The sequence below is a fragment of the Necator americanus genome, chromosome IV (assembly GCF_031761385.1).
Source record: "Necator americanus strain Aroian chromosome IV, whole genome shotgun sequence".
Lineage (NCBI taxonomy): Eukaryota > Metazoa > Nematoda > Chromadorea > Rhabditida > Ancylostomatidae > Necator > Necator americanus.
In genome coordinates, this window is record NC_087374.1 from 14,148,887 (window position 1) to 14,173,428 (window position 24,542).

Sequence of the window (24,542 nt, forward strand, 5' to 3'; positions counted from 1 at the left end):
GAAATCTGCACCGCCTCAGATTCGTGGGGTGATGCCTTTAACGTCACCTTGATCACCTTGACTCCCGTTGGTCTTCGAACCGGTCGAGCGGGCGCCAGTAATTCTTCCATTTGTCCCGGTCGCGTGCCAGAGTAGCCCAGTGGTTCCTCCTTTCGCGTGGGACACGAAGAGCATCGTAATTTTCTTTGAAGGACTTCGTGAAGAAATCTGACCATCGGGTCGGCGGTCTTCCTGTATTGCGCTTAATATCGCGGGGAATCCAGTCGCTCACGGCTCTGGTCCAACGGTTGTCGTTAAAGCGCATCACGTGTCCGGCCCACCTTATTTTACTTTCCTTGGCAAACGCGGCGGCGTCTCTGATCTTCGATCGCTGACGTAGGAGAGAACTTCGAATCCCGTCTCTCACTTGCTTGAAACGGGATACTCCTAGCATCACTCTCTCAATTGCGCGTTCAATGACGCTCACCGCGTTTTCTTCCTGCTTGCGAAGTGCCCAGGTTTCTGAGGCATAGGTCAAAGCAGGAAGTACGGTGGTGTTGAAGAGGTGAGCACGGAGCCGGGTGTTCTTGGTCTTCTTCACTACGTCCTCGATGCTCTTGTACGCTCCCCAAGCCGCTCTTCTCCTCCTGCCCAGCTCGGGGGCCAGGTCGTTCATCATGTTCAATTCCCGACCCAGATAGACGTAGCTGGTGCATTCGGATATGTTCGTTCCGTTGAGCGTGAATGGGGCATCCGAGATCCATCCGTTCCGCATGAACATCGTCTTTTGAAGATTCAGCTCAAGACCGATGCATCCACATGTTTCGGCGAATTCGGTCAGCATTCGTTCCGCTTGGCTGATGCTAGGTGTTATCAGTACGATGTCATCAGCAAAGCGCAAATGGTGTAGCTGCCGACCATCGATCTTCACTCCCATGTCGTCCCATTCCAACTTTCGCATTGCGTTCTCGAGGGTGGCTGTGAATATTTTGGGTGAGATTGTATCACCCTGTCGAACCCCCTCTTCACGTCAATGATGATATTCTTGTAGAATGGCGAGATTCCGGTCGTGAAGTTACTGTACAACTCTCGAAGCACCTTTATGTACTGAGTGGGAACGCCTTGGTTGTCCAAGGCTTCCACGACCGCTTCCGTCTCAACTGAGTCAAAGGCCTTCTTCAAGTCGATGAAAGTGAGACAGAGCGGCATCTTGTACTCTCGTGATACCTCGATGAGTCTCGAAACAGTGTGAATATGGTCGATCGTGCTGAATCCTTTTCGAAACCCTGCTTGCTCGCATGGTTGTCCTTCATCCAAGACCTTTTCAATCCTATTAAGGATCACTCTTGTGAAGAGCTTGTAGATGACGGACAGTAAGCAGATTGGGCGATAGTTGCCGATGTCATGTGGATCTCCCTTTTTATACAGCAACACGGTCTTGCTGGTCTTCCACTGTTTAGGGACCTTGCATTCCGACAGGTAACGTGTGAAGATCCTCGCCAGGGTGTTGATGAGTACTGGCGGAAGGTTCTTCAGGTGTTCTGGTTTTATTCTGTCGGGACCGGCTGCTGTACGATTTCTCACCGACATGATAGCATGTCGTATTTCGGACGGGAGAACCGCTGGAATGACATGTCCATCTTCCCTCAGATGGTGAGGAGGCAAGTGGGCACGGCTGTCGAAGAGATCAGAGTAGAAGTCGTAGATGATTTTCTCCATTCCCCTTCTCGATGCAATGGTTGTTCCCTTCGGGTTCCGGAGAGCTGTCATCCTTGTCTTGCGACTGGCGAAGTCTCGGCGGGCATAGCGGATGCTTTTTCCCGCCTCTGCTGCTTCAGCCAGCACTTCTGCTCTTCTCTCTTTAAGGTCTTTCTTTATCGCCTCTCTGCAAAGCCTTGCGAGCTCGGACGTAAGCTCTTGGTTCCCTGCGGCTCGTGCTGCTCCACGCTGGCGTATCAGCTCAAGAGTTTCAAGAGACAGGCGTCTCTTGGTTGTTTTAATACTCTCAGCCTTCTTCGCGCAGTCATGAAGGTGTTTGACAAGCCGGTCGTATTCCTCGTCGATGTTGTCCATTGCGGAATCTTCCCAAAAGTCGGCTAACGTAGCGAAGAGATCCCAGTTGATGGTAGTTCTGGGATTTCTCTTGCTGAACTTGGCGGCTTTCTCTGCTCTCCGCGTGAAAGAAAATCTTCCTCGGAGGAGGCGATGGTCCGATCCCGTATAGAACTTTGGTACAACAGCGACATCCGTCAGGCAGAACCTTTTATTGACGATGATGTGGTCTATCTCATTACGGTACCCTCCACCGGGTGACTCCACGTCCAGCGTAGAGAGGAGGGCTTCTGGAATTGCGAGTTCCCATGGATGGTCTTAGTCGTCATGATGAACTCGGAAAGCCTCTCCCCCTGGTCATTCCATTGTAGGCCGTGGGTCCCGATGTGAAGTTCCTCCGGCGTTCTTCTTGGGCCAACTTTGGCGTTGAAGTCGCCAATTATGACCTTGTAAAAGGCATGATCTTCTCGGTAGAACTTCTCCAGGTCCATATAGAAAGCTTCGACTTCTTCTTCTTCGTAGCTTGATGTTGGAGCGTAAGCGACGAAGATAGTCAAAGCCGGTGTGGGACCACATCTTCTCATCCGCAGACGTCCGATTCGGGTCGTGAGTTGTTCGAAAGAGTCGATGTTCTGTGCCATACTCGTGTTGACGAGGACGCCAACTCCACCAACACCTCTACTGTCGCATGTTCCTAAGAACAGTTCTTCTCCAGTTTCAAATACAGCGTTGAGAGAGTGACGTCGTCTCGTCTCGGTCAGTCCGATGACGTCGTACTTGATCTTCTTGGCTTGCACCATCAGATCTTCGATGGCCGCTTCCGATGCAAGCGTGCGTGCGTTATAAGTACAGATCGTCATCCTAGTCCTTTTCCGTTTCGGTAGCCTACATGACTCCTGCAACCCCGTCCTACCTGGCGCTACCGTACCAGGCTTTCTACCGGAGTCAGGAGACTCTTTTCTATTACTGTTTTTTGCATGAAATTTAAAACCCACGGGCAGGTTGCAAGCCTCTAGTCCCATGGGTTTTTGGGAGAACTTCCGTTCTCCCAGAGTGGACATGTGGAGCTTATTTGTTGGAGGCGACTCCAAACCGCCTCCCTTGCACCTCCCAGTCAATTGATTGCAGGCTTTTGGCCGGACCGACGTGCGGGATACAATGATTTTACGAGTCAGTCCTGGCACAGCAGAAGCAGGAGTCCATCCCCTGAATCCACCTGCGTCTCTGGGCAAGCACAAGGTCGCTTTTGGTCCGCGGTTAGCCCCCTATCCGCCACCTGGGGACGCGCCACGTAGCCTCGCGACTAACCGGCTGTGATCCCTCTAGTGAGGGAGATCCGTGGATGCCTTTAACGTACATTTGCAAATTCATATCTTCGAGATATTTCCCTTCAAGTGTGACAGTGAATACCTTCCGCACCCATGGAATCAAGGATCGTCGTGCTGTCACATGTCAACGAGTTAGCTGCAATAGAGTCGAAAAAGTCAGCTGCTTATATCAGTGTCTAGCACCTTTTTGCCATTATCTTTGTGCATCTATATTTTTAAGGAAAGAATACTCAGTTTGAATTCTCGTCTTAGAGACATCGTTGTCTATGACTTCAGCTACGAAGACCACGAGCTGAAAATTGGTGGACATTGGGGAAATCGTTTCAGCATAATTCTGAGGTATGGATAGATCCTGAAGTTATTTTTTGTTCGAAAAGCTTTCTCAGAATATTTTAAGAAATATTCCGCCTGATACTCAAAACATCCTTGACGATCGTCTCAAAGATCTTCGAGAGGACGGGTTTATAAATTATTTTGGTGAGCGTTATTTTGATACGTTAGGCGCTTCTCATTGTTAAAATGTTCTTAGGAACTCAGCGATTTGGATCTTGTGGTACTGACACAGCCGTTGTTGGCAGGCATATTCTACGCAGAGATTGGGAGGGAGCTGTTCGCCTTATTCTTTCGAATGAAAGCATGCCCGGTTAGGTCAATAGTTGTTTTCATTTTTCTGTGATCTTTCTGTCATCAACTATTCAATCTTTTCAACAGAAATTTCAAAATTTGATGTGAAAACTTTTGAGTGTATTTTAACCTGGTACACTTCCAGAAAAATGTTAAAGATATAGACGGGTCAAGGCGAATTTAACAACTAGGGACAGTTGAGTAAGCCGTTGTGTTCGAAGAGAAATCAGTGCTGGTGGAATCAACGTTTGCGATTGAAGTGGGACTCTTGCCAACACCATTCGAGCTGCAGAACTAGTGGTGGTCCCACTTCGATTTCAACCGCTGGCTCAACTGTGCCGCTCCGAGCTTAACCGCTTACACAACTGCATCAGATTTCAGGTGGTTTTGATTTGGTTGTGTATATTTGTGTGACTCGTGGAATTGTTTTATAATATCGACACCAGTTTTTCTTTCGAAGCAGGCTAACGCTCATGATAAGTCATTTTTTAGGATATCTTGGAACTGTTGGAAATGCCGTGCGATGTTGGGAGGAAACTGGAGATGCTTCCCAAGCTCTCAAACAGTTGAAGGGTGGTCAAGCTTTTGCGTCAATAGAAGCGATAATCTTTAGATGCTTAGCCAAAGGAGGTACTTGGCAACAGGTTAATGTTTTAGTTAATTTCAGCTTTGCTAGCTTCCTTATCGCTTCCACTTTATCTCCTCTTTACTGACGTTTTATTTTTGTCTATATATTCATAGAAATTTCAACATGATCACAACAGCATCCTTTTAGTGTATTACGGAAGCATTACCCATTAACCTCAGAAGCTTATATGTTCATGCGTATCAGAGTCTCCTTTGGAACAAGGTCAGTATCCAGTTTTCCCACTTGTTTTATACATGATACAAAGTCAAGTAGGTGGTATCTCGTCGTGTAAATGAAAAGGGGACTGCAGTCACTTCCGACGATCTTGGTAAAAATGGCAAGAAACTTTCAAATGCCGCATCCATCTTTGACGTCTATGTACCACTACCTGGAGAGAACGAAAATTATGAGAAAAATTATGGTAAGTGCTCAACCACTATTTGTAACTTTAGAAATCATAAAGGCTAGTTTTTACAGTGTCTGAGTGGTACGAGGAGATGCTGAAAGAAGATAATTTGACGAACTCTTCGTTCTCAAGTCTTGAAGAGTGGGCTATTCGACAGTAGGATGTTATTATTTTGAGAATTTCTAAGAGATAAGTATTTAGTCGCTTTGCTCTGGGAGAAACGGCGAGAGCAATGTTAATATGTCCTAAAGATGTGAAATGGAAATTTATTAAGTACTCTGAACCAAGGGCGCATCTACAGGTAAGAACACCTGATTGCGCTGTGGCTGATCTTAAACTTTCCTTTTGTTTTCAAGGCTGGCATCAGCACTCGTGCCATTGACGAAAGCGAAATGATGGGAGACCTTATGGCAATGCAAGTTCAGTTTAGTCTTCCATCCGGATGTTATGCAACAGCTGCATTGCGGCAAATCACGGGAACTGATATGGGAAAGCGGTCCATGAAGGTAATGTGGTTTTCTTTCTCAAGAATTTGTTGTGAATGATGAGATCGCACACTTAAGCCTCCAGCACACATTCGGTCAACATATAGAGTTGGTAGTAATAAATTCGGTACCATTCTACAGATCTGGCTTTCTTTGTAAATTTTGTAGCCGCCCTTAGCAGCTCGAAGCTTTGCTCAGCCACTGCAAAACAGTCTTTACGTATTATTTGGGCGGCTTCTACGGCATTCCACGAGATCCCGCTAGGGAGAGCTTTTGAAATTGAGATGACCACTCTATAACAGTCCCATGCGTATCAATTCGCTTGCGAAGCGACGACGCCTTTGACTGATGTTCGGGATCGTTGATGAGCGCGTTGTTCTGGCCTATGCAAGTTTCTGCGGAGGCTAGCCATTGTATCTAGTCAGTGAAAAAAGATCAAAGGTTTGGTTGGGACTAGAGGAATCTCCCATTGCATTACAGGAATAAATTTGGCGGGAATCAGGCATTACCCTACAACAGGAACATTGTTTATTGACTTTTTCATCCTTCTACTACCACTGAAGGCAATCAGTCATCTAAGTGTACGTAATGTACGAGCCGTATAACTTACACTTATATGGAGTAAGTTTCCCATATTGCAAGAAGGTGCTGTCGTCCAGGCTCTTCCTTATCGCACCTATGTCTGGGAAGCACATTCCCAGACATAGGTGCGATAAGGAGGAGCCGGCCCCCTCCCAGGTGAAGGGGGTCTTGCCCATATTGGACAGCCGAAAGTGAAGGGAGGGGGTCAATGAGACATATATTTAGTGAACTTTAAAGAAATCGCCATCGTCAACCGGGGGGAGGGGAGGTAGCGACGGCGAAAATAAGTTTTTCTTATTTTAATTTTTTCCTATTTTCTATGATTCCGTAGGAAAAAAAACACATATTTAAATATACATATGTATATATTTATACATCTGCTTATTGGGCCCCTCTGAATCTTCTCCACAAGTAGACGGGAAAGAGCATCTGAACAAGTCAGTAAAGCAAAGAAGAGCAGGAAACGATTTCAAAAAACTCACTATGTGGATGAGAAGGACTAGAGTTGTCCAAAACCAGTGAAGCAGAACATTCGCAGGCGGTGGCATTTCCCCTCTAGGGACTAAAGGTAGCGTTGAAGCTGCTTCTTCTCGAATGCACACACTTTACCATTCTAGGTATAATAGAAAGAATTACAAAGCACATGTTCCTAACGCTACACACAGCGAAAGAAGAAGGAAATTCCTACAAGGAAGTTGCGAGGAAAGGAGTCAGAAACGAGCCTCAAGCAACGCCAAACAACTAGTCGCATTGTCACCTCAACGAGTAAATTTCACCCTTAATAACTTGGGTATTTGAAAAGCTAGAAAGGGAGTGAAGGGTACCTAACTGCCATAACTTCCATTGTTCTATACAGAAATTATATGAGCGGATTGAGAAAATGTGCCCCGAGCTCGAAAATGTCGCTGTTATTTTGCAGCTGAAAAAAACTGGTTTTTTCTAAAGAACTCGCTTAGTTGGAAACCTATTAGTAGAGTATTAGTAGCATTAAAGGGAGATTAGTCTTATTAATCAAGAGTTACGGGAACAAAAAATTCATTTTTGGCAGCGGAGAAATTACTTATTCGATGAAGAGTAACAACAGTAACAGCATAATACGCATTTTCTGCTGGATCGTATTTAACGAGAAAGTATGAAGATGAATAAACAACATCGGTACGATGGAGCAGTGAGGACGAATGAACAACTTTAATTATGAACTAGAAAGAAAAAGAGCACTTATATATGTCATATATGTTATATGTTATATTATATATAGTTCCTAGTGGAGTTCCCAAAGAAGTGCGGCGTGATGAGTCATCATGAGCAGCTCTTGCACATACATTACTATTTCAGATATTACAAAATCCAGACCAAACTGCGTGGATTAATTGCAATATAATGTAAAAGAGGATGGAATTCGCCACAAGTATTTGCCAAAATACCGGACTGAAAGAGTTTTTAAGTTGCAGAAATCCACTGTATGTATCACCATCTTCGAAAGCAGTTATCTTCTTAAATAACTCAGTTCTTTGAAAAGCTAACAGTAGAGTGAAGGGTACATAACTCACCTAATTTTTTCTGCTCTATACAGAGCATACTTGACTGGGTTGAGAAAATGCGTCCTAAGCTCAAAAAATCGCTGCTTTTCTGCAGCCGGAAAAACAGGTTTTTTCTAAATAACTTGTTTATTTCGAAACCTATCAATAGAGTGAAGGGTACATATTTGCTCTAGAATTTCTCAACCTATACAAAAGTAAGTCGGTTGACCTGCAGAAATGCGTAGTTTTTTCAAAGAGAGGGGAGCACGCTATCGTTGGCGTGCTCCCCCCTCCTATGCTTAGGCATTAGGCTCGGACTGTTGGGCCGGAGAATCTACAACTGCGCGTGCTCCTCCGCCCTCCGTTTGATCGAGACAAAAACTTTCCTTAACATGTTATATATTTTCAGATAGAGCGTAAAATGCGGATTCTTTTGCTATACAATACTTACCTGTTCGTTTCGAGTAGGTAGAAAACGAAGCAAAAAACTTATAAATTTGGTAATTTCAATCTCCATTTTCAGGTCCAATTTTTTCTCCTTAATAGTCAATGTGAAATGACAATTTTGGCACCAGTTTGTAGAGAAATTTCTCGTCTATCTCCGTATGCTACCTACTTTTGAGTTTCTTGTCTTCCTACAAAGTACTGGCATCAGAACTGAAAACACTCAATTTTTATGCCTAAATTTAGGCGCCAATTTCTCGGGGGGACGAAATCACAATGGAAGTGTTGTACACCATTAGATCCGCCATGCTCTGGGGAATCTCTAGATACCCTTCACTGCTAGGCGATATTTCCTCTGGACGGAAATATTAGCTGTTTATTTCAGCGAAATTCTGTCGCTGTAAAAATCACGCCCTAACTGCACATTCTCGCTCTGTTGCCGGTTCCTTCTCGGTAATGTCTCCTTATTTAGTAGCTTAGTAGTGATTTACTGAGATACCTCTACCTCAGTGTATTATCTCTTTTTTGATTCTTTGCTTTTCAAAAAAGTAACGGGCTCCAAACTGGTGACCCTCAATTTTTCATGCCTAATTTTGGACGCCAATTTATCGGCGAAGAACGCATGACGAATTTGATGTATACCGTTCGATTCGTCACGTTCTGGGGTATTTCAAGATACTCTTCACTGCCGTGTGATTCTGCTGCAAACTCTAACCGTAAATTCTCGCTCTGTTGCTCGGTAGTTCCTTCTCTGTAATGTCTCCTTATTTAGTAGCTTATTGTAGTGTAATTTACTGCGATACTGTGATCAGAAGACAGGTAAGTCACTAAGATTTTATTCTCATAGTTAATATTATTTTATTTTATTTGGTAATTATGAATGAATATTCCTTCTTTTCCGACTGTTCCGTCGTCCATTTGCTTCCTACGTTGAAGAGAATGCCTGCAATGGAAATATTCGACTTTCTTACATCTCTCAGCATGTTAAACTGTCTACCTTTTTTCTTTTTTCTCGTGGTGACCGTGGGTGCAGCTCAAGTGAAGGGGGTCCCTTCGCCAACCGTCCAAAAGTGAAGGGGGTCGAAGCATCGGCTCCGACTATCGCATGTCTGTTCTGAATGTTGTAAAGCTACCGCGATTTGGACTCATTTAGATCCATGCGGAATCGGCCAAAAATGGTAGCAGTTGCGCAAAAGAAGATATAGAAGATGTCGGTGACGATCTCAGATGCTCACTATTCGCCAATGTTGAATTGCCAGAGGAATCACTTTCCTCTGAAGAACAAAGTGATTTAAATAGTAAAGTTCCAAAGAAAGAAAGATGATGCGGAAAAGTTTGGTACTCAAATATCGTTGTTCAAATGTTCTTTTCAAACTTCTTGATTTGTTTCTGGTTGTTATATGATTGTCTGTTTTGTGTATGATTGTTGATCATTATAAATTTTAAATTGTTTCGTCTTAATTACCATTCAGATATTGGGTACTTCTCCTTTACCGCTTATGAGCTTTTTTTCTCCAAAGGATTCTATGTATGCAAACATTTGTCATTCTATGTAAACAAGCTCTTATATAGATGAAGATCCACGTAAAGAATCGAGCAGACGGTAGTGCGGTGCAAATTGAACTCTCCCCCACAGCCACTATAGAAGAGCTGCGCGCAAAAATATGTGCTCAACTTGCTAAATCGTGAGTCTGATGAAGTTTTGATCAGTTTTAAAGATGGAGATTTCGAACAACCTTAAGGTGTGATCCACGAACGATACGAATATTTTTGGGTCCAGAGCAGTTGGATCTTGATGATAGCGTCACTTTGAGGGACTCTGGAATTGTGAGCGGTGACAGATTGTTTGTAGAAATGTAAGCATTGGGTACTTGATCTATTTATATTCTTCGAATAATTTCGTAAGAGAATCTTGCTTCCACTTTGTAATTGTTCCCGCTCATTGTGAAGAATTATGAAATGCGTAATACATTGAAAATAACTCATTCAAGTTTCTTGTAGGGGCGCTCCTTCAACATCATCAGCTCCTCAAAAATCCCTGAACTCTACTGCAAATGAGCAGACCAGAAATCGTGACGATGAGAACATGGATCAGGATAGCGAATCCGACAGGGTCACAATGTTTAGGGACCTCGTTATGCGAAACACTAGAGATTATATGGAGGATTCCGGATATTCTGTAATCCATGGAGAAGTTTTTACACTTTGCTGTAGATGCTCTTTTTCCTTCTGTTCAGAACACGTCATTACGATCTTGGCTCGCAGATAACATATCGGGCGCAGAGCTTCGTTACGAACGTCGGGCGCGTGGTCAAATCTCAAATATCTTCATTTCGATAACGGTGTTTTCACAACCAAGTCTTTCTGCTGTAGTGAATGTTGGGAGAATTGTGGGTCAGTATTTTTTTTTTTCGAAAGTTCGGACATCACAGATTCGAGATGTTATGAAGTGGTCTTACAGTTTCATACTTCCGCTATTATCTTTTTCATTGTATCAGGAAGGACAAAGCTGTCTTCTCTTACCAGCCATTCGCTTACGGCTTCAGCTGCGATATTATCGTTCCTTTCTTTTCGTCTACCTGAATCAGCTTTCTGTTATTCTACATCGCATCCTCCGCAACTTTTAATACCAGCAATCCTCCAAGCCATTTCTCTCCTTCTTGATTATATAATCGGTAGCAAAAAGTAAAAGTAAAAAAAAGTAGCAATGCAAGAATGTCGGCAAAAAATTTATCTTGTTGTATGAAAAGAAGGAAAATGCGTTTGATAATGGCTTAGAGGTCAAACATTAATTTCTCGCCTGTTTTATTTTATTTATTTTAATAGGTCCCAGTTGTTGCATTAGTAAGCACACATTTTCTGAGTGTTTTCTATTATGTGGAAAGAGCTGAGCTCTCAAAATTTGATGCACAAAGTTTTGAGATCATGGCTAAGAACAATGTCTGGTCAGCTATTGTCCATATGCGTTCCGAACGATAGCGTTTCGATCAAACAGTCGTTGTCAGTCCTCCGTCATTCTATCTATGATGCGTTCGAAGACTCGAAGAGAATTCGAAGACTTTAGTTATGAGCCTTCATGGTTCTTCTCTTAAGACTTGACACTCACTTTGTTTACTCCGGATTAACATTGTTGTTATCAACTTAAGATAACGTTGTTTAGATCTTTCTCGTAAACTTCTGTCTTCGTTCACAGTACAACCAGCTTCTGTCAAAGACAATGTGATCAGCGGTATTGCCCTTGCGCTTTCTCGTTCTGGTAAGTGAAGCCATCGCGAAGACTTTTTTTGGAGTTGACTGCCATATTTCCTCTTTACGTCTTCAGCGGCTACTGGAGTAACACTTGTTCACTTATTTTCTTTGCCTTGTATTCGCGAGCAAATCTTGAAGCCCATGGAACCCCGTTCCGTCGTCCGCCTGTCTAGTGTGAATCGACTTTTACGTTCGATTCTGTGTGCCCCATCTGTCGATCGTAGTTACTGGATGAATAGATTGAGTTGGTACGGTATACTACCGTTCATTGCTATGGGCAGGTCAAAACGACTTGGAGATCGCTGCGGTTACGCGAGAGGTTCCACTCGAAGCAGCTCGCTGGAGCGTAGAGGTTGGGATTAAGTGGTGGGGGGAGTTGGTTGCTACCACACTCATCGCTGCAGTCCGAGTGGAGATAGTAATGGTTCCACCTCGATTCCAACCTACTAGCTCCACCGTACCGCCTCGAGCGGAGCCGCTTTCGCAACTGGACCGAACTTCAGTCGTTTTGACCCGACTAAATTTGTTTCTATCATACTGAGTGATATAAAGTTGTGGGCATAGTTGACCTTTATTTCAGTGACTTCGGCGCACTGAAGGTGCAGAAAGCGCAACAAAACGGCAGGACTTTCCGCAATGTTTATGTGGAAGAATATGCGGCTAAGAAACTAGCGCAACGAGGAGGTTCATTGCTGGTAAGCGAAGTTTAACGAGGCGGACTCATTTTGACGCGAGTTCTGGACTTGTTATAACTCGGGTCAAAACGATCTGGTTGGGTGCGGCCTGAAACGGCCTGAAACTCGGCGTAGTTGGATATCGGGGTGACGCTGATCGCGCCTTCCTTGGAGGTGTACACTGAATCCTCACTACAGTGCTGGACCTCTTCGTGCATTTTATAGTTTCTCATTATTTCTTCGTATTATAGCACAATACGACTGCGTAGCCTTTCATCATCAGTACTCCTACTTGCTTGGTAGCAAAGTCCTGTTTCACTTCTTTTATCATTTGTTTTCGCTTTTTTGTAGTCTTGATCGTAATTAATGAAATCCCGAAACACGTTTCTGAAGTAGGCTAGCACAGTCACACAAAAACGGATAGACATTCAATCACTAAAGGTGAAGTCTTCTGACAAATGTCTTAGAATCAGAAGAAACTATCGAACTGGCGTGAATCTTTTCTGTATGAACGATGGAGTTCGTGCACAATTACAGAAAAAGAACTAAAATTTGTAAGGGTGAAACAGGAGCGAAACAATCGGTAGAACTAATGGAGAGGATTTTCCTAAAACCGCAAGTCTTCAGACATTCTTCATGGACTATTATGTCAAAAAAAAAGCATAGAAAGAAGAAGAAAGAGGTTCAAGGGGCTTTTGTGCAGGGTAGAGAGGCGAGGTGAATTGCACGCTTTCACCTTCATACAGTAAATGTATCGCGTCATCCCGAAACAACACGCTGTACTTCTCCTATATGTTCACGCTTTACTTCTTCTATATGTTGTGTCTTTTTGTTTAAATGACCTTCATTTGAGACATTATATTAACAGACAGACAGGGTGGATGTGACTCCTAGTCTGTGGTTCCGTAAAATCTAACAGAAGTGTTGCCACTCACACTGACGTTGTACCAGAAATTTAACGCTGACATTTGATGAATGTTTGAACTTTTTCAATTAGTCTCCTGTATTTCGAAATAAAGTCTAGTTCTATAGAAAGTCTTCATTTTGGTTTGTTGTCGACTTACGAGAAATTTTGATTCTAGGAGAATAACACGTCTTAGTGAATATCGTTCGCAAACTCAAAAATATCTGCATGTCTCTTGAATAATTCTTCAGTTTTTCAGAAGTTAACGTAGTGTCATTTGTTTCAATTTCTTTACACTCCGTTTAAGCTTGGTTATCATATTTCCTGCACGTGTATTACCTTTGATATTATATTTTGTATGAATTTTTTTGTGGGTGCATAGGTTTGCAGTTGCAGCGCATGCTATCTGTCATCTTTACTAACATCACACTCAACTCAGATACGATAATATTCTTCCATTTAGGAGGCGCAGTTTGCTTCAATCCCACGCAGACAGATCATTCCACCTGATGTGCCCGATCCTCCTCGCAACCCCTATGGTCCTCACCCACCAGTAAATCCACGGGCACCTGATCCTCCGCGTCAGCCTGATCCGATCTTTCCGGCTCCTGATCCTCTTCAACCGATTCCTGATCCAAATCCTCTCGTCCAACCACCAAGAGTGAATCCCTTTTTCCCAGATGCTCCTTTCGGTGAAAGAAGTAAGCGCTTATGTCTTGTGTCTACGTTATACCATTTTGGTGACTTGATGTTGAACACTTCCTGAATTTACATACATTTAGATCGGTTTGATCCATTTAATCCGGATAATCGTGAAATTTTTCCTGGGCGGCCCAATCAAGGTGTCCCTCGAGGTGGTCCTCGTTATTTCCCTGCGAACAGATGGGATCGTGGTAATGATTTTATTTGAGCATGTTATTCCTTTACGATAGAAGCATTGTATTCATTATTATTTTTATTGCATTCGCTTGTTTGGTCGTTGGTTATCCGTGTAAATGTGTTGACGAAGACTTATTCAATAGTACGGTGATATTGTACAGTTCTTTTTATAGTATTTGTAACGACAGTCTTGCAAAAATCCTACTTTCCCGTTGTAAATAAAATATGTACGCATGGAAGTTTGTGAAAACTAAGGCTCTGTTGAGTTTGGGGTTCCTTTGTGAGACTAGAACGTCATAGCGAAGATATATTGGAATCCTACCATCAGCACAGACCGCATTTCCAGCTTAAGTGGGTTCAAGATTGCTCAGTCAGAACCTGCTGATTGCCTGTTATTGCCGAAAAACTTCGTATCAGATAGCAGAGAGGACAGGCGATGGTCTGAACATAGTCTTCAAATGTCAACGGTCTGGGAATTGCTGTCTGTTTCTTGTAAAATGAGATGAGAATAGATTCTTCTTAGGATCCCTTGCGTTCATAATGTTCAGATTTTTTGCTGTTTTTTTAATTTTATTGTTACTGTTTCGGGATAATGATAATGATTGGTGTTATAAATGTATCTTCTCTCATTGCGATGTAGCACACTTCTCTGACTCACTTCTGCGGACTAAGTGCGTGTATGTTCTGAGGTGGGGGTTTTTTCGCAACATATATCCTGCCACAAAATAGGGCTCCCATTCTTTAGATGAACTGATGCCTTTTTACAGGAGCCATTGTGATTTTAGTTTAGAGATGCATTTTGGCGTAACAGTGAGACACTCCCTCTGCGTGACGATAGACATAAAGGCAGCATGCCAGGAATCTAACGTGGTGGAGGAATCCGTGTGAAAAGCTGGAGATGAGGCCGGTTACGTGGAAGACGCCGTTTTTTAATGACGATTCCAGTGGGTACGCGCCACCGTTGCGTTTTGCATGCTGGTGCGTGCCGTCGAAAATCAGTGATCTCTTCTGATCTGACTATTTAAGTGAGTCAGCCGGATACGCTGCTGAGGTGAACGGAAAGTGTGCATATGGCTGCGTTCTAACGTACCTCGTACGAACTAAAACAGCTCCCACGCCTTTTTTTTATGTCGATTAGGAAGAGAAGAGCGGAACCACTCCGAATCCCGCAATGTACAACTCCATCTCTAGCTTTTCCCACAGATTCCCACACCACGCCAGATTCGTGGTATGCTGCCTATAAGCGATGAGTTTCGGAACAAAGGTCATAGCCATCAATAACAATTGTAACGGGCGTTGTGTAATGTTCTTAGGCAAAACGAAAATGATGTGCGCGACAAAAACTCCTGCGCACTTTTTTAGAACTTCGTACCTCCAGTATATTCTGATTCGTTTCATTCCAGGATTAGATCACTTTTTGTTGACCTGACTCATTCTTTAAGAGGCCTAAGAAATGAAGAGAGGGAGGAAGAAAAAAAAAACAAATTGCAAAGAAACAAAAGTAACAAAGACAAAAACAGGAGAACAGTTCTAACTATGATAAACGAGTTGGCCAAAAGTTTGTATTTAATCTCAGCGGCAATATATATGTAAATCTGAATAAACCAGAAAAGAGATGTCAAATGACGAGATTCTAGAGTCAATGAATCGGTGTTTGTTCTTTCGGCAAACTAGACATCTCGTTGTCGCCCACTGAATGCACACAAGTGCAGGTCAACATTTCCTACATGGTATTTTCTGTGTTTTTCATTCACTTGTTTTTTCTCTCTCATTTATTGATACATAGCGTCTCACGTTTAAAAAAAGAGTAACAACTGTATTCCTTTCTCAAGAAGGGTTCATCGTCAACATCATCAATTTCATCACAACATCCACAACAGTCACATTTTTCAGGAGAAAAAAAATCCAGAATAAATTACTCAAGCACTAATATGGCTTGCAGAGACCTGTATATTATAGTTTTATGAAATATCTCGGATATATTCGTATTCTGGGTCTATAGTTCTCATTACCTACGTAGTTCCGCAATATGCAACGACAACGCGTTATGTTGGTAAGAAAAACCCGTTGAAAGAAAAGCTGGCGCTTGTCCACACCCTGGTTTATTCAGATTTACATATCACACCTTGTCCTTGGTTTTGCTTGCTAAGGGACGCGCGCGAGAGTCATCCTATTCGTAATTTTTGAAGAATAGTTGTTCTTATAGGTCCCTTCTTCACATAATGCCGTAATCTAATAACACTGTTTTTGAGAGAAAAAAGTAGAGAGTAGCCGTTAGAAAATGCATAAAATGTGTATGAATCTGTAGTGGTCGGTCGAAAATTCGCTTCTACTCGTTTCGGCCCCATTGTCTATATTGAACAGGTGAGGTTAAAATGTTCGACTTATTTTGCACGGCGATGGCATGAGAGATTACGTATAAAGTGGCTGCGATTTCCAACAGTGCTCTTCTCGCTTCTGTACCGGTAATTTTCAGTGACAACAATGACCTTTGAGTCTAGATATCGAACATGATTTATAAGGGCTTTTTTTAACGTTCGGTCAAAGGAAAACGTTTTTTAACGTTCGGTCAAAGGAAGACTTATTATTGGTGAGAAAAACCCGTTGCTCTCATTTTATGTAGACAACGGGACGGCAGAGGAACGCAGCACAGAGATCGATGATTCCTGACCAAGCTGTAGGTAAACATATGAGCGGCTGGACGCTCACCTAACTCCACTTCCATGCCGAATCCAGACACCCGCCCAGCCAAGTTCAAATCCTGGAGTTGATTTATTTGCATCAATTCGAGTTCATCTAGGAAATCTAACTAATTCAACAGATGAAAATAGAACCTTTTTGCTCACAACGATTTTCATGAATTACTTCCAAATCAAAAGGTCACCTTAGGTAATTCAGTGAAGAAGGTCATGGATTTGTCGAGAGTTTGCCATCTACCTCTACTATTGCCTATTTCAGATCAGAAACAATCATGCAAACCACATGTGGGCTCGAAGAAAAATAGTTATGAAGGAGTTTGGGCAGTATTGCTTCTGTTACCTTTATATTTAGGTTTCCATGAGGAAAGAAGTCTGTTTCGACGACAACTGTCTCACTTCCGTGTACTTTTAAAGGATACTATTAAAATACAATGACATTTCAGTGAAAGCTGAAAAGTAAGCAAATTTACAGCGTAACAACGACCGAAGGTCACAAACGCGTAGTTTTTCTCTTGCAGCTTCGGTCCAGAACATTCCCTTATTTCTACTGTATTGCTCGAACTCACTTATTTCATTTCTTTGCAGCGATTTCCTTCCGTTTAGTTTTGCCGGTCCTTTTCCTCTTCCGAAGAGCATTGAAGAGCTTAGAGACGAGCTGAATCACTGTTCCACTCGGTTTGCTTTCTATTCTTTTCAATGTCTCTCTTTTTGTAGAACTTATCAATAGCGAAAGAGGTGGGTGGCAGACGCGGCGGCTGCTACGGATCGCTCAATACCCATGACCCCGATAGGCCATACTATGTGACCTCATCTTATAGCCGTAGCTGCCTGGTTATCGTTACCAGTCGATGTTAGAACTCGTTTTCGTCCAAATCAGGGGGGTCATCAGGCCTCATTAGTGCAACCATTTTGTCTCGCCGTTGCTTCCGGCCACTTTGCCAATTTATTCGAGATCCCTTCCTAGACGCATCGAGCAATGTTTCAATGAGCTTTCTTGTTTCCACCGTTCTACATTTAACATTTCTCGCTCTTAATCCTTTTTAACGAACTTTAAAATCAAGCCTTTCTGGTATCATGTACATATTTGATGTGAATGTTGTGAGAGCATTTGTTTCTTCTAAAAACTCGTCAAAAACAATGTTTACCGTAAAAAAAAACCTCATGATTCAAGAAGGAAGTTTTTCATTTCAACAGATTCGCCTTAAAAGTCTTGGAAATGAAAGTTGTTTTTCAATTTTGTTGACGAATGCATATTATGGGCTGATTTACTATATTTATTGAATCACTTCAGTAATTTAATATAACATTAGATTACAATGTTATCTGTTACAAACAAACAGATAAACGTAGTGTTCAGTGATGAGAGCTGAAGTAGAGGAAAAAGCCGGGCAGAACGCATGTATACGGGGGTCTATAAGCCTATACTAAACAATGTAAAATAACTGAAAGTTTGTTCAGGAAGAAACTAACTTGATTTCTGTGGTCTTTTACGTATTTTCGTTCGGGTTCTCTATTGCTGCTTTGGGGATCCAACTAATGCAATGATTGGATGATCAACTCGTATCCCCTCATCCCTTCAACTTTCGCTTATCGCCTCGCTCTGGGCGCTCCACTTCTGTCCTATAACGTCTCATACCATTATACGATCGTTGTTGCTTTGTTTGCTCTTTGTATATACGTGAATCCGACATCGCTTCTCAAACATTTGTGCTTGGTATTGCGCAACTTTTGTTACTGTTTTCCAAGCACCAGGTAATGTTCAATGGTTTTTCTTGAACCCAAGTGTCAAGAATGTTCTCAACTAATCTTTTCAGAATAACCCTTCAATTTTCCTAAGGATTTGTTTTTGAGTGAAAGTTAGAAAAAAATCATTTTTATGAGATCAAATCAAAGAATAGCAAGCATTGCTTGAGTGCTTAAGGCGGAGCAAAGTGTTTTTAAGCGCATTCACATGTCATGTTAAACATTGTTCAGGAAGAAATACTGGTTACCTTCTTCTCCTTAAATTAATGACTTCATGTTGGTTTTCAGTTATTAATTATGTTTGTGATTTAGCGATTTATTCCGTGATAAGGTTTTTCTTTTGTGTATATGGTAAGGTATCCTGTTCCTTCAAGTGTCTCTGTGAAATTGAAAGCGTATGCATGTAGCACATCTTATCAACGTTTTGCTCCGTGACACCATAAAATGGTGAGACAATTGCTGTTGGAGGGTCTGCTTTAACTTTGAAAGAATCGAAGAATCGCAGCATAGTCTTATAAGGAAATATAATTTGTTTAGGGAAATATTACGTAGGGAAGACGAACAACCTAAGAGTTCCCTTGTGCTATCGCCTCCTTGCGCGATCTAATGTCCAGTACTAACGGGTGGGTCCTAACACGGCTTGGGAACAGAGAACGAGGTGCGTAGATAAGGTGTATTGCACCGGCTTCAGCCCATATATCCTTTTTTATCGGAAAAGCGTAATTCCTTGCCCAATTTTTCGATTAGAGAGCCATCGTCATCAGTCATCATCATAGTCGCTGTTTTGCCGCTTCTGAGAATCCTTATCCATTCATTAGATATGATTAAACGTATGTATGCGTGACATATAAATATGTATTCGTAATATATATGTATATATGGGTCTAATACATTGTTCTCACTATTGGTCCTTGGTGCCACCTTGTGAGATTTATGGGGTTGTTCTTCGATTGAATTGCTCTTTAAGAGGCTAATATCGTCGCAATTGGCAATGCGTTGCCGAAAATGAAACCGGTCGCCTTCCATTTATCTTCAGCGGATCTTACATCTGATTTTTTCCCCACATTAAGTTGTTTTCGTACTTACTTTTTTTATTACTGCAATTATTTCGTAGGTCGTCATAGTCTTATTTAATCTCGTCAGTTATAAAATTTTCTTCGAAAGATATTCTTCCCATCAGAAGTGCCCTTTCTGCTTTTTCTCCCAAAGCTAACTTTCAGTTTTTGACTATTCTCGTGTCTTTATCTCTGTGTTATGGTTTATGCCGTTTAATATCTGTGTAAATAACAGCATTGTATGAGTCATAAGTTTAGAGTTTAGTTTTTTTTTTATTTCGAGTTGGAGTTGACGATATGTTGGTGCCGTTTTTGCGAATTTCGTCTCAAACATCGGGTTTTAAGCGTTTTATTCGTTTTCGTTCTTTGCATTCCTTCGGAAAAGGTTCCCTGAAAACTGTACAGTTCTTGATAAATTCTGCGACGAACAACACTTGCAGTGTAGAAGTGCATGCATGTGTTAATTTCATGGTCGATTCCATGAAGCGTTCAGAAAATTAAGCGATGCGTTTTCGATTAGAGCGCGACAGTGGGAGATAGGTGTGCGAGTGAAGCAGAGAAAGAGCACGCACCGCCACCGACAAGTCGCGTTCATCTGGCTGAACGCATTCGGCACGAACTGTAGATCTTCAAATTTGATAGCAGATTCCCGTGCCCAATTGCCATACGACCCTTCATAGGTTTTTTTTTCTGTAAATGTGCTCATTATGGTAGGTGCCACCTAGTCAGATGGCATAGTTAGCTGAATGGACCGATGTTAGTTACTTAAGGATACGTGATTACGCAGAGATCGGAAAGTTTTGCCGGAACAATAATAATGGGGTGAAATATAGTTGGGGAGGGGCACTCAGTGGCGCCCTTATTTCTCGAGGATCTAAGGCATGTAAACTAAAGTTAAAGTTTTAAAGTAAATTTTCTGGCGTTACTCATTCCGCTTGGGATGCGCCACCACATTCACTTGAATTCAGAATCGTTTGAGGTTCACGTGTAACTGGCCCACACAATGACTTGCGGTGGCCACCCGATGATCAAGTCAGTTTTTTTATGCTCCCGGAGAAGTCTTGTACCAATCCTCGGAGCCACTGACCTTAATAAGTTCATTTATGTGTTGGTGATCTGTATGACGAGCAAACCTCGTAAATAGCGGTAGCAAAAGGTAATCGATTGATGTGGGTATTACTAGTTTAATGGACGCAGGAAAACTGGCCGTCCAGCGGTGCTGGTTGGTTGCATAAACGAGGACGGTGCTGGCGAACTGCCATTTCTTTTCTTGTCTTTTCTTCTAGGATTTGGCGTTAATGCGCTGCATCCGCATAGCACTGCTGTATCGAATAAACGGAAGCTATCAATGTGCTCCACATCTTTCCAATGTATTCATAGTTTAGTTATTTACATCTACTTGTATATTTTGTTGTGTAACAGCAGAGAAACACATGTTTATTTCATGTCGCGCGACAGTCGTAATTAAAACAGCATTCCTTCAATAAAATGTTTTATTCTTAGCAGGCTGCAGCTGCTCGTAAGTTATTGATAAAAATACGTCTTTATTTTTTCTGTTTTCGTTTGATTCTTAGTTGCTACAAAATTTCGATGACTATTTTTCCTGTTTTTCTTCTACACTGTTGACAAAGAGATATATTCTAGTCATCAACCTACTGCCACGAAACGGCTGTTTTTGTCTTTGCGACAGGTCTTTCTTGTTCTGCGCAATTCATCTAAGTGGTTCTTTCCAAGTTCCTTTAATTCTATACTATGACATTTGGTGGTTTTCCCCCTTTCGACGTTAGTTGTCCTTAAGATTTCGATAATTGACTCTACAGCGGAAATGAAGTCAGTTGGGTGCGATTGGGGTAGTGAAAGAGAATACTCGACAATTTGAAGCTCTTTTCGACGGTTTGAATTTTGATGTCATTCAGATGATGCTGTTCAACTTCCTGGTATTAAAAGTGATTAAAACTTTTGTTCATTCAGAGAAATGAGTAATAAGTTATAGATACTTTGTGGTTAGTGAGAAATGTAATGGAAATTTGGGTGGGTCGCTTTTGCTCCAAATACCATAACGTTCAAAATTGCATCAAACTGCATCTTTTGAACTGAAAATGAATTATATTGAGTTTGTATTATTAGTAATATGTATGATTAATTTGCTTCCACTTAAAGACATCACATCTCTAGTGCTAAGAACTATTTCAAAGTAGCAATTCGAGCTTTGGCTAATCAGCTTGAGGAGCGCATAAGTCCCAATAGTTGATAGTTCTTATCTATGTCTCATACCTAAGTGGGATTTGTGCCCAGATCCCCTTATTTTGTCTTCGTAGGAAAAGACTGACGATTCATGTTCTCATAGACGATATTGCTTGTATGTTTTGCCAGGTGCACTATACGTGCCGGTTTCACTTCCCATGGATTGGCAAACGATGTAATTTTTTGCTTCGTAGCCCATGATTATCGCAATGGGGCCATTCAGCCTCACTGCATGTGTATTTTATGTTATATGACTGGTTATAGTTTCCTTTTCCTGCTATAGTCACGTATTTGAATCTCGATATTATTTCTTTAATCCATATTTTATTGTTTGGATGTGACTCACAATGGAAACACTTGAATTCGTACTTTTTTTCGTGTAGTCCTTTGCGCCTATTTTAAAAAGTACGCTAGCTGCAACGGGTAGCGGTACGTGTACTCCTGTTGGATCTTCCGTAGGCGTTCGCGCAGCGCTCGTTTGATCCTCACGGCCTCTTGCTCGATGCTGGCAACTTCGAAATCAAGAAGTTTCTAACTACTAGCGAGCGGTTAGGGAGCGGTAAAGAGGCTCCTGTAGATTTTTATGCGAATGTTTCCGAGATATTGCGTATCAAGCGGATCTGCCGAAGAGACGCCAACGTGCTTCGACGAAGCCACCGCTCCAGTCGTTTATGATGACACAGACTACCGTTTTAGATGCTTTTCCTGACTATAGAGACGTAGAGAGCCACACATTCACTAGAAAATATGAAAAGAAGATCACTATTGAGACTTGTCGAAATTACTGAATCAATTAGTTCGATAAGGAAAATAATAACTACAAACTTCGAGCTTACGTACGTAGTCTAAGAGGAGGTCAGGAGAGAGGAGGGAATTTGCCTAGATACTTTGGATTCTGGGGATGGAGAAGATTTATCTCTCAAGCGCTTATTTTTTCCAACAATACGACCAGGTATTGAACACTTTCTTTCGTCAATTTTTATTCACCTGTTTGAAAACGGCCTACGTTATTCGCAGGTTTCACATGGAGACAAGTTGGGCTTAAAGGCATCACTCCACGAATCTGAGGTGATACGGATTATAGGTGGAGTATTCGTATACGGGATGGGGGACTATGGAGAGGGGGGTGATTCCGTCCATTTCTTCCTAATTGCCGTAAAAAACGGCCCGGAACATACGGCTTCAGGCGTTCTGGCGCACTATTTTCTACAGGGAGTTCGAGTGGAGCGCGCCAGCCTTGTGCGGCGCCGCATCTTCTGGGCCGTTTTTTACGGCAATTAGGAAGAAATGGACGGAACCACCCCCCTCTCCTTAGTCTCCCATCCCGTATACGAATACTCCACCTGAAATCTGCACCACCTCAGATTCGTGGGGTGATGCCTTTAAAAAGCTCGGGACTTACAGGATATCTATAATCCTCAGCCCGTTTTGCTCAGGCAGGGAATGATCGGAGGAATGCTCGAAAATATACGGGAGCCTGTTTTCCCGGTGCCACAGCTTTGTACGTAACTGCCTGCGTCATAATGCCTAATTTTCTGGCTATTATTCTATCTGACTCACATCGGTTATTCTGATTAGTTGGCAAAAAACCACAGCACTAAGTTCTTGAGATAATAGGGCCCTCATTACAGTCTGATGCTCCTACCACTAGGCGAAGGGGAGCAATGATATGCTGCTGCAAAGGTTACATCAGCTGGCATATTCGCAGTTTTAGAATCTCGTATATCTCTTATGAGAACCATTTCAGGCCACCGTAAATTGCAGCCACTTTTTGTCCTCCAAGAATGTGCATCCCAACACATTTCTAAGAAAAATGTTATGCGAGATACCGGGTTCCTCTCAAAATGTAAAAGTGCTTTTCATAATAATCCTTTGTTTTTTATTTCTCATTTTCTTTTAATAGACTCCGTCATTTAATCCTTCGTAATGTGTTTTTCGTGTTTTTTTTTTTTCGGCGGGTGTGGCGCAGTCGGTTAGAGGTCCGTTGTAGCCACACGGTCGAGGATTCGAAACCGCCCTAGCGCAAACCAAGCCTTTCATCCCTCCGGGGTCGATAAATTGGTACCAGACTTGTCTCAGAGGATAAAAACACTGACTTCATCATCGGCTGGCCCCCGCATGTCATTGTAAAGGCCAATACGCGTTCCAAAACCTCAACGATTATGAATTCCAGTAAAACGCGTTGGCGCATCCCTAGTGGATTGATACGCCAGTGACTTTATCCTTTATCCTTTTAATGTGTTTTTCTCGGAGAAACCACTAATATATCAGTAATCCTAGCCTGAATCCGCTTTTTCTTCGTAATGGATCGCGATGTTGTTCTCTTTTGCATTGACACTATTAAGAAATCTTTCTCTCTGTCTATGAAGACCTGTTACAGCAGTGAAGTGCCTCTTTTTTCTGCATCTGTACTATATCACTCTAGTTCCGTAAATCACCTTCTTAGAAAGAAAAAGCTCTTTGTGGAGCCGCACTTACTACAAGCAATGTCACCGGTTTTTCACTACGTTTTGGGGTTCATGGAACTTGACCTATGCTGAACTTGAACACTCCAACGACTCGGTTTTCCTCGCATTTCCGCAATGTATGCAGTTCAAATTTGAAAGTGGCTAGAAGGTCGACCGCTAGTTGCTAAATGCTGTTCTTACGTAAGTGCATCTAAGACACGTCTTCTCATCACCCACGAAATGAGAGGCGTTGAATGGCGGGTCGTTCGAAGAGAGGCGCTCTGTTTATGTGTGTGTGCGTTGGAAAAATACGTGTTCTCGGTTTGTTTGCACGTTTTGGTTTTGATGTGTAAGCTTTTCGATGCTAGTTCCTCTTGTAACATATCGCTTCACTGCAGATATTGACTACAGATGTAGCAGTCTCTCATGCGATCAATTTTTAGGATTTGTCCGACTGGAACTTATCGTTGGAAAGAGGAAAGACTTTTTGGACACTTAGTGGCGCCCTTATTTCACGACGCTCTTACTTACTTTTTTCTCTTAATAGCTTTAACTTAGGTGTCATAGATCCTTCAAGACTAATGCATAGGCCTTAGGGTC

General features: G+C 42.3%; 4 protein-coding genes across 7 annotated transcripts; 2 read left to right on the top strand and 2 right to left on the bottom strand.

Annotated features, from left to right (window-relative positions):
• Nucleotides 1–52: 52 nt before the first annotated feature.
• RB195_001229 (uncharacterized protein) lies at nucleotides 53–2,052 on the bottom strand (the record flags this gene model as incomplete). 2 transcript variants are annotated; one of them, XM_064197912.1, is made up of 2 exons in its annotated part: nucleotides 53–988; nucleotides 1,078–2,052. In XM_064197912.1, the coding sequence occupies 2 exons, from the start codon at nucleotides 2,050–2,052 to the stop codon at nucleotides 53–55; spliced, it is 1,911 nt and encodes a 636-aa protein (XP_064053793.1). The 2 variants fall into 2 exon arrangements, with proteins under 2 accessions (XP_064053793.1, XP_064053794.1); XM_064197913.1 differs by having other exon boundaries at nucleotides 53–1,002; nucleotides 1,059–2,052.
• A 209-nt stretch (nucleotides 2,053–2,261) lies between these two features.
• Nucleotides 2,262–3,092, bottom strand: RB195_001230 (uncharacterized protein; the record flags this gene model as incomplete). Of its 2 annotated transcripts, none has more annotated exons than XM_064197915.1 (1): nucleotides 2,262–3,092. In XM_064197915.1, the coding sequence occupies one exon, from the start codon at nucleotides 3,090–3,092 to the stop codon at nucleotides 2,262–2,264; it is 831 nt and encodes a 276-aa protein (XP_064053795.1). The 2 variants fall into 2 exon arrangements, with proteins under 2 accessions (XP_064053795.1, XP_064053796.1); XM_064197914.1 differs by having other exon boundaries at nucleotides 2,262–2,891.
• A 97-nt stretch (nucleotides 3,093–3,189) lies between these two features.
• Nucleotides 3,190–9,372, top strand: RB195_001231 (uncharacterized protein; the record flags this gene model as incomplete). Its single annotated transcript, XM_064197916.1, has 12 exons — nucleotides 3,190–3,287; nucleotides 3,427–3,514; nucleotides 3,580–3,698; nucleotides 3,757–3,836; nucleotides 3,889–4,002; nucleotides 4,476–4,627; nucleotides 4,759–4,833; nucleotides 4,885–5,032; nucleotides 5,089–5,158; nucleotides 5,219–5,318; nucleotides 5,374–5,523; nucleotides 9,202–9,372. 12 exons carry the CDS (start codon nucleotides 3,190–3,192, stop codon nucleotides 9,370–9,372), a joined length of 1,365 nt encoding a protein of 454 aa, XP_064053797.1.
• Nucleotides 9,373–9,408: 36 nt separating this feature from the next.
• On the top strand, nucleotides 9,409–13,785 carry RB195_001232 (uncharacterized protein; the record flags this gene model as incomplete). 2 transcript variants are annotated; one of them, XM_064197917.1, is made up of 10 exons in its annotated part: nucleotides 9,409–9,465; nucleotides 9,621–9,733; nucleotides 9,791–9,904; nucleotides 10,050–10,227; nucleotides 10,286–10,442; nucleotides 11,209–11,304; nucleotides 11,371–11,545; nucleotides 11,878–11,992; nucleotides 13,339–13,576; nucleotides 13,658–13,785. In XM_064197917.1, the coding sequence occupies 10 exons, from the start codon at nucleotides 9,409–9,411 to the stop codon at nucleotides 13,783–13,785; spliced, it is 1,371 nt and encodes a 456-aa protein (XP_064053798.1). The 2 variants fall into 2 exon arrangements, with proteins under 2 accessions (XP_064053798.1, XP_064053799.1); XM_064197918.1 differs by lacking the exon at nucleotides 9,409–9,465.
• Between the last annotated feature and the right edge of the window lie 10,757 nt (nucleotides 13,786–24,542).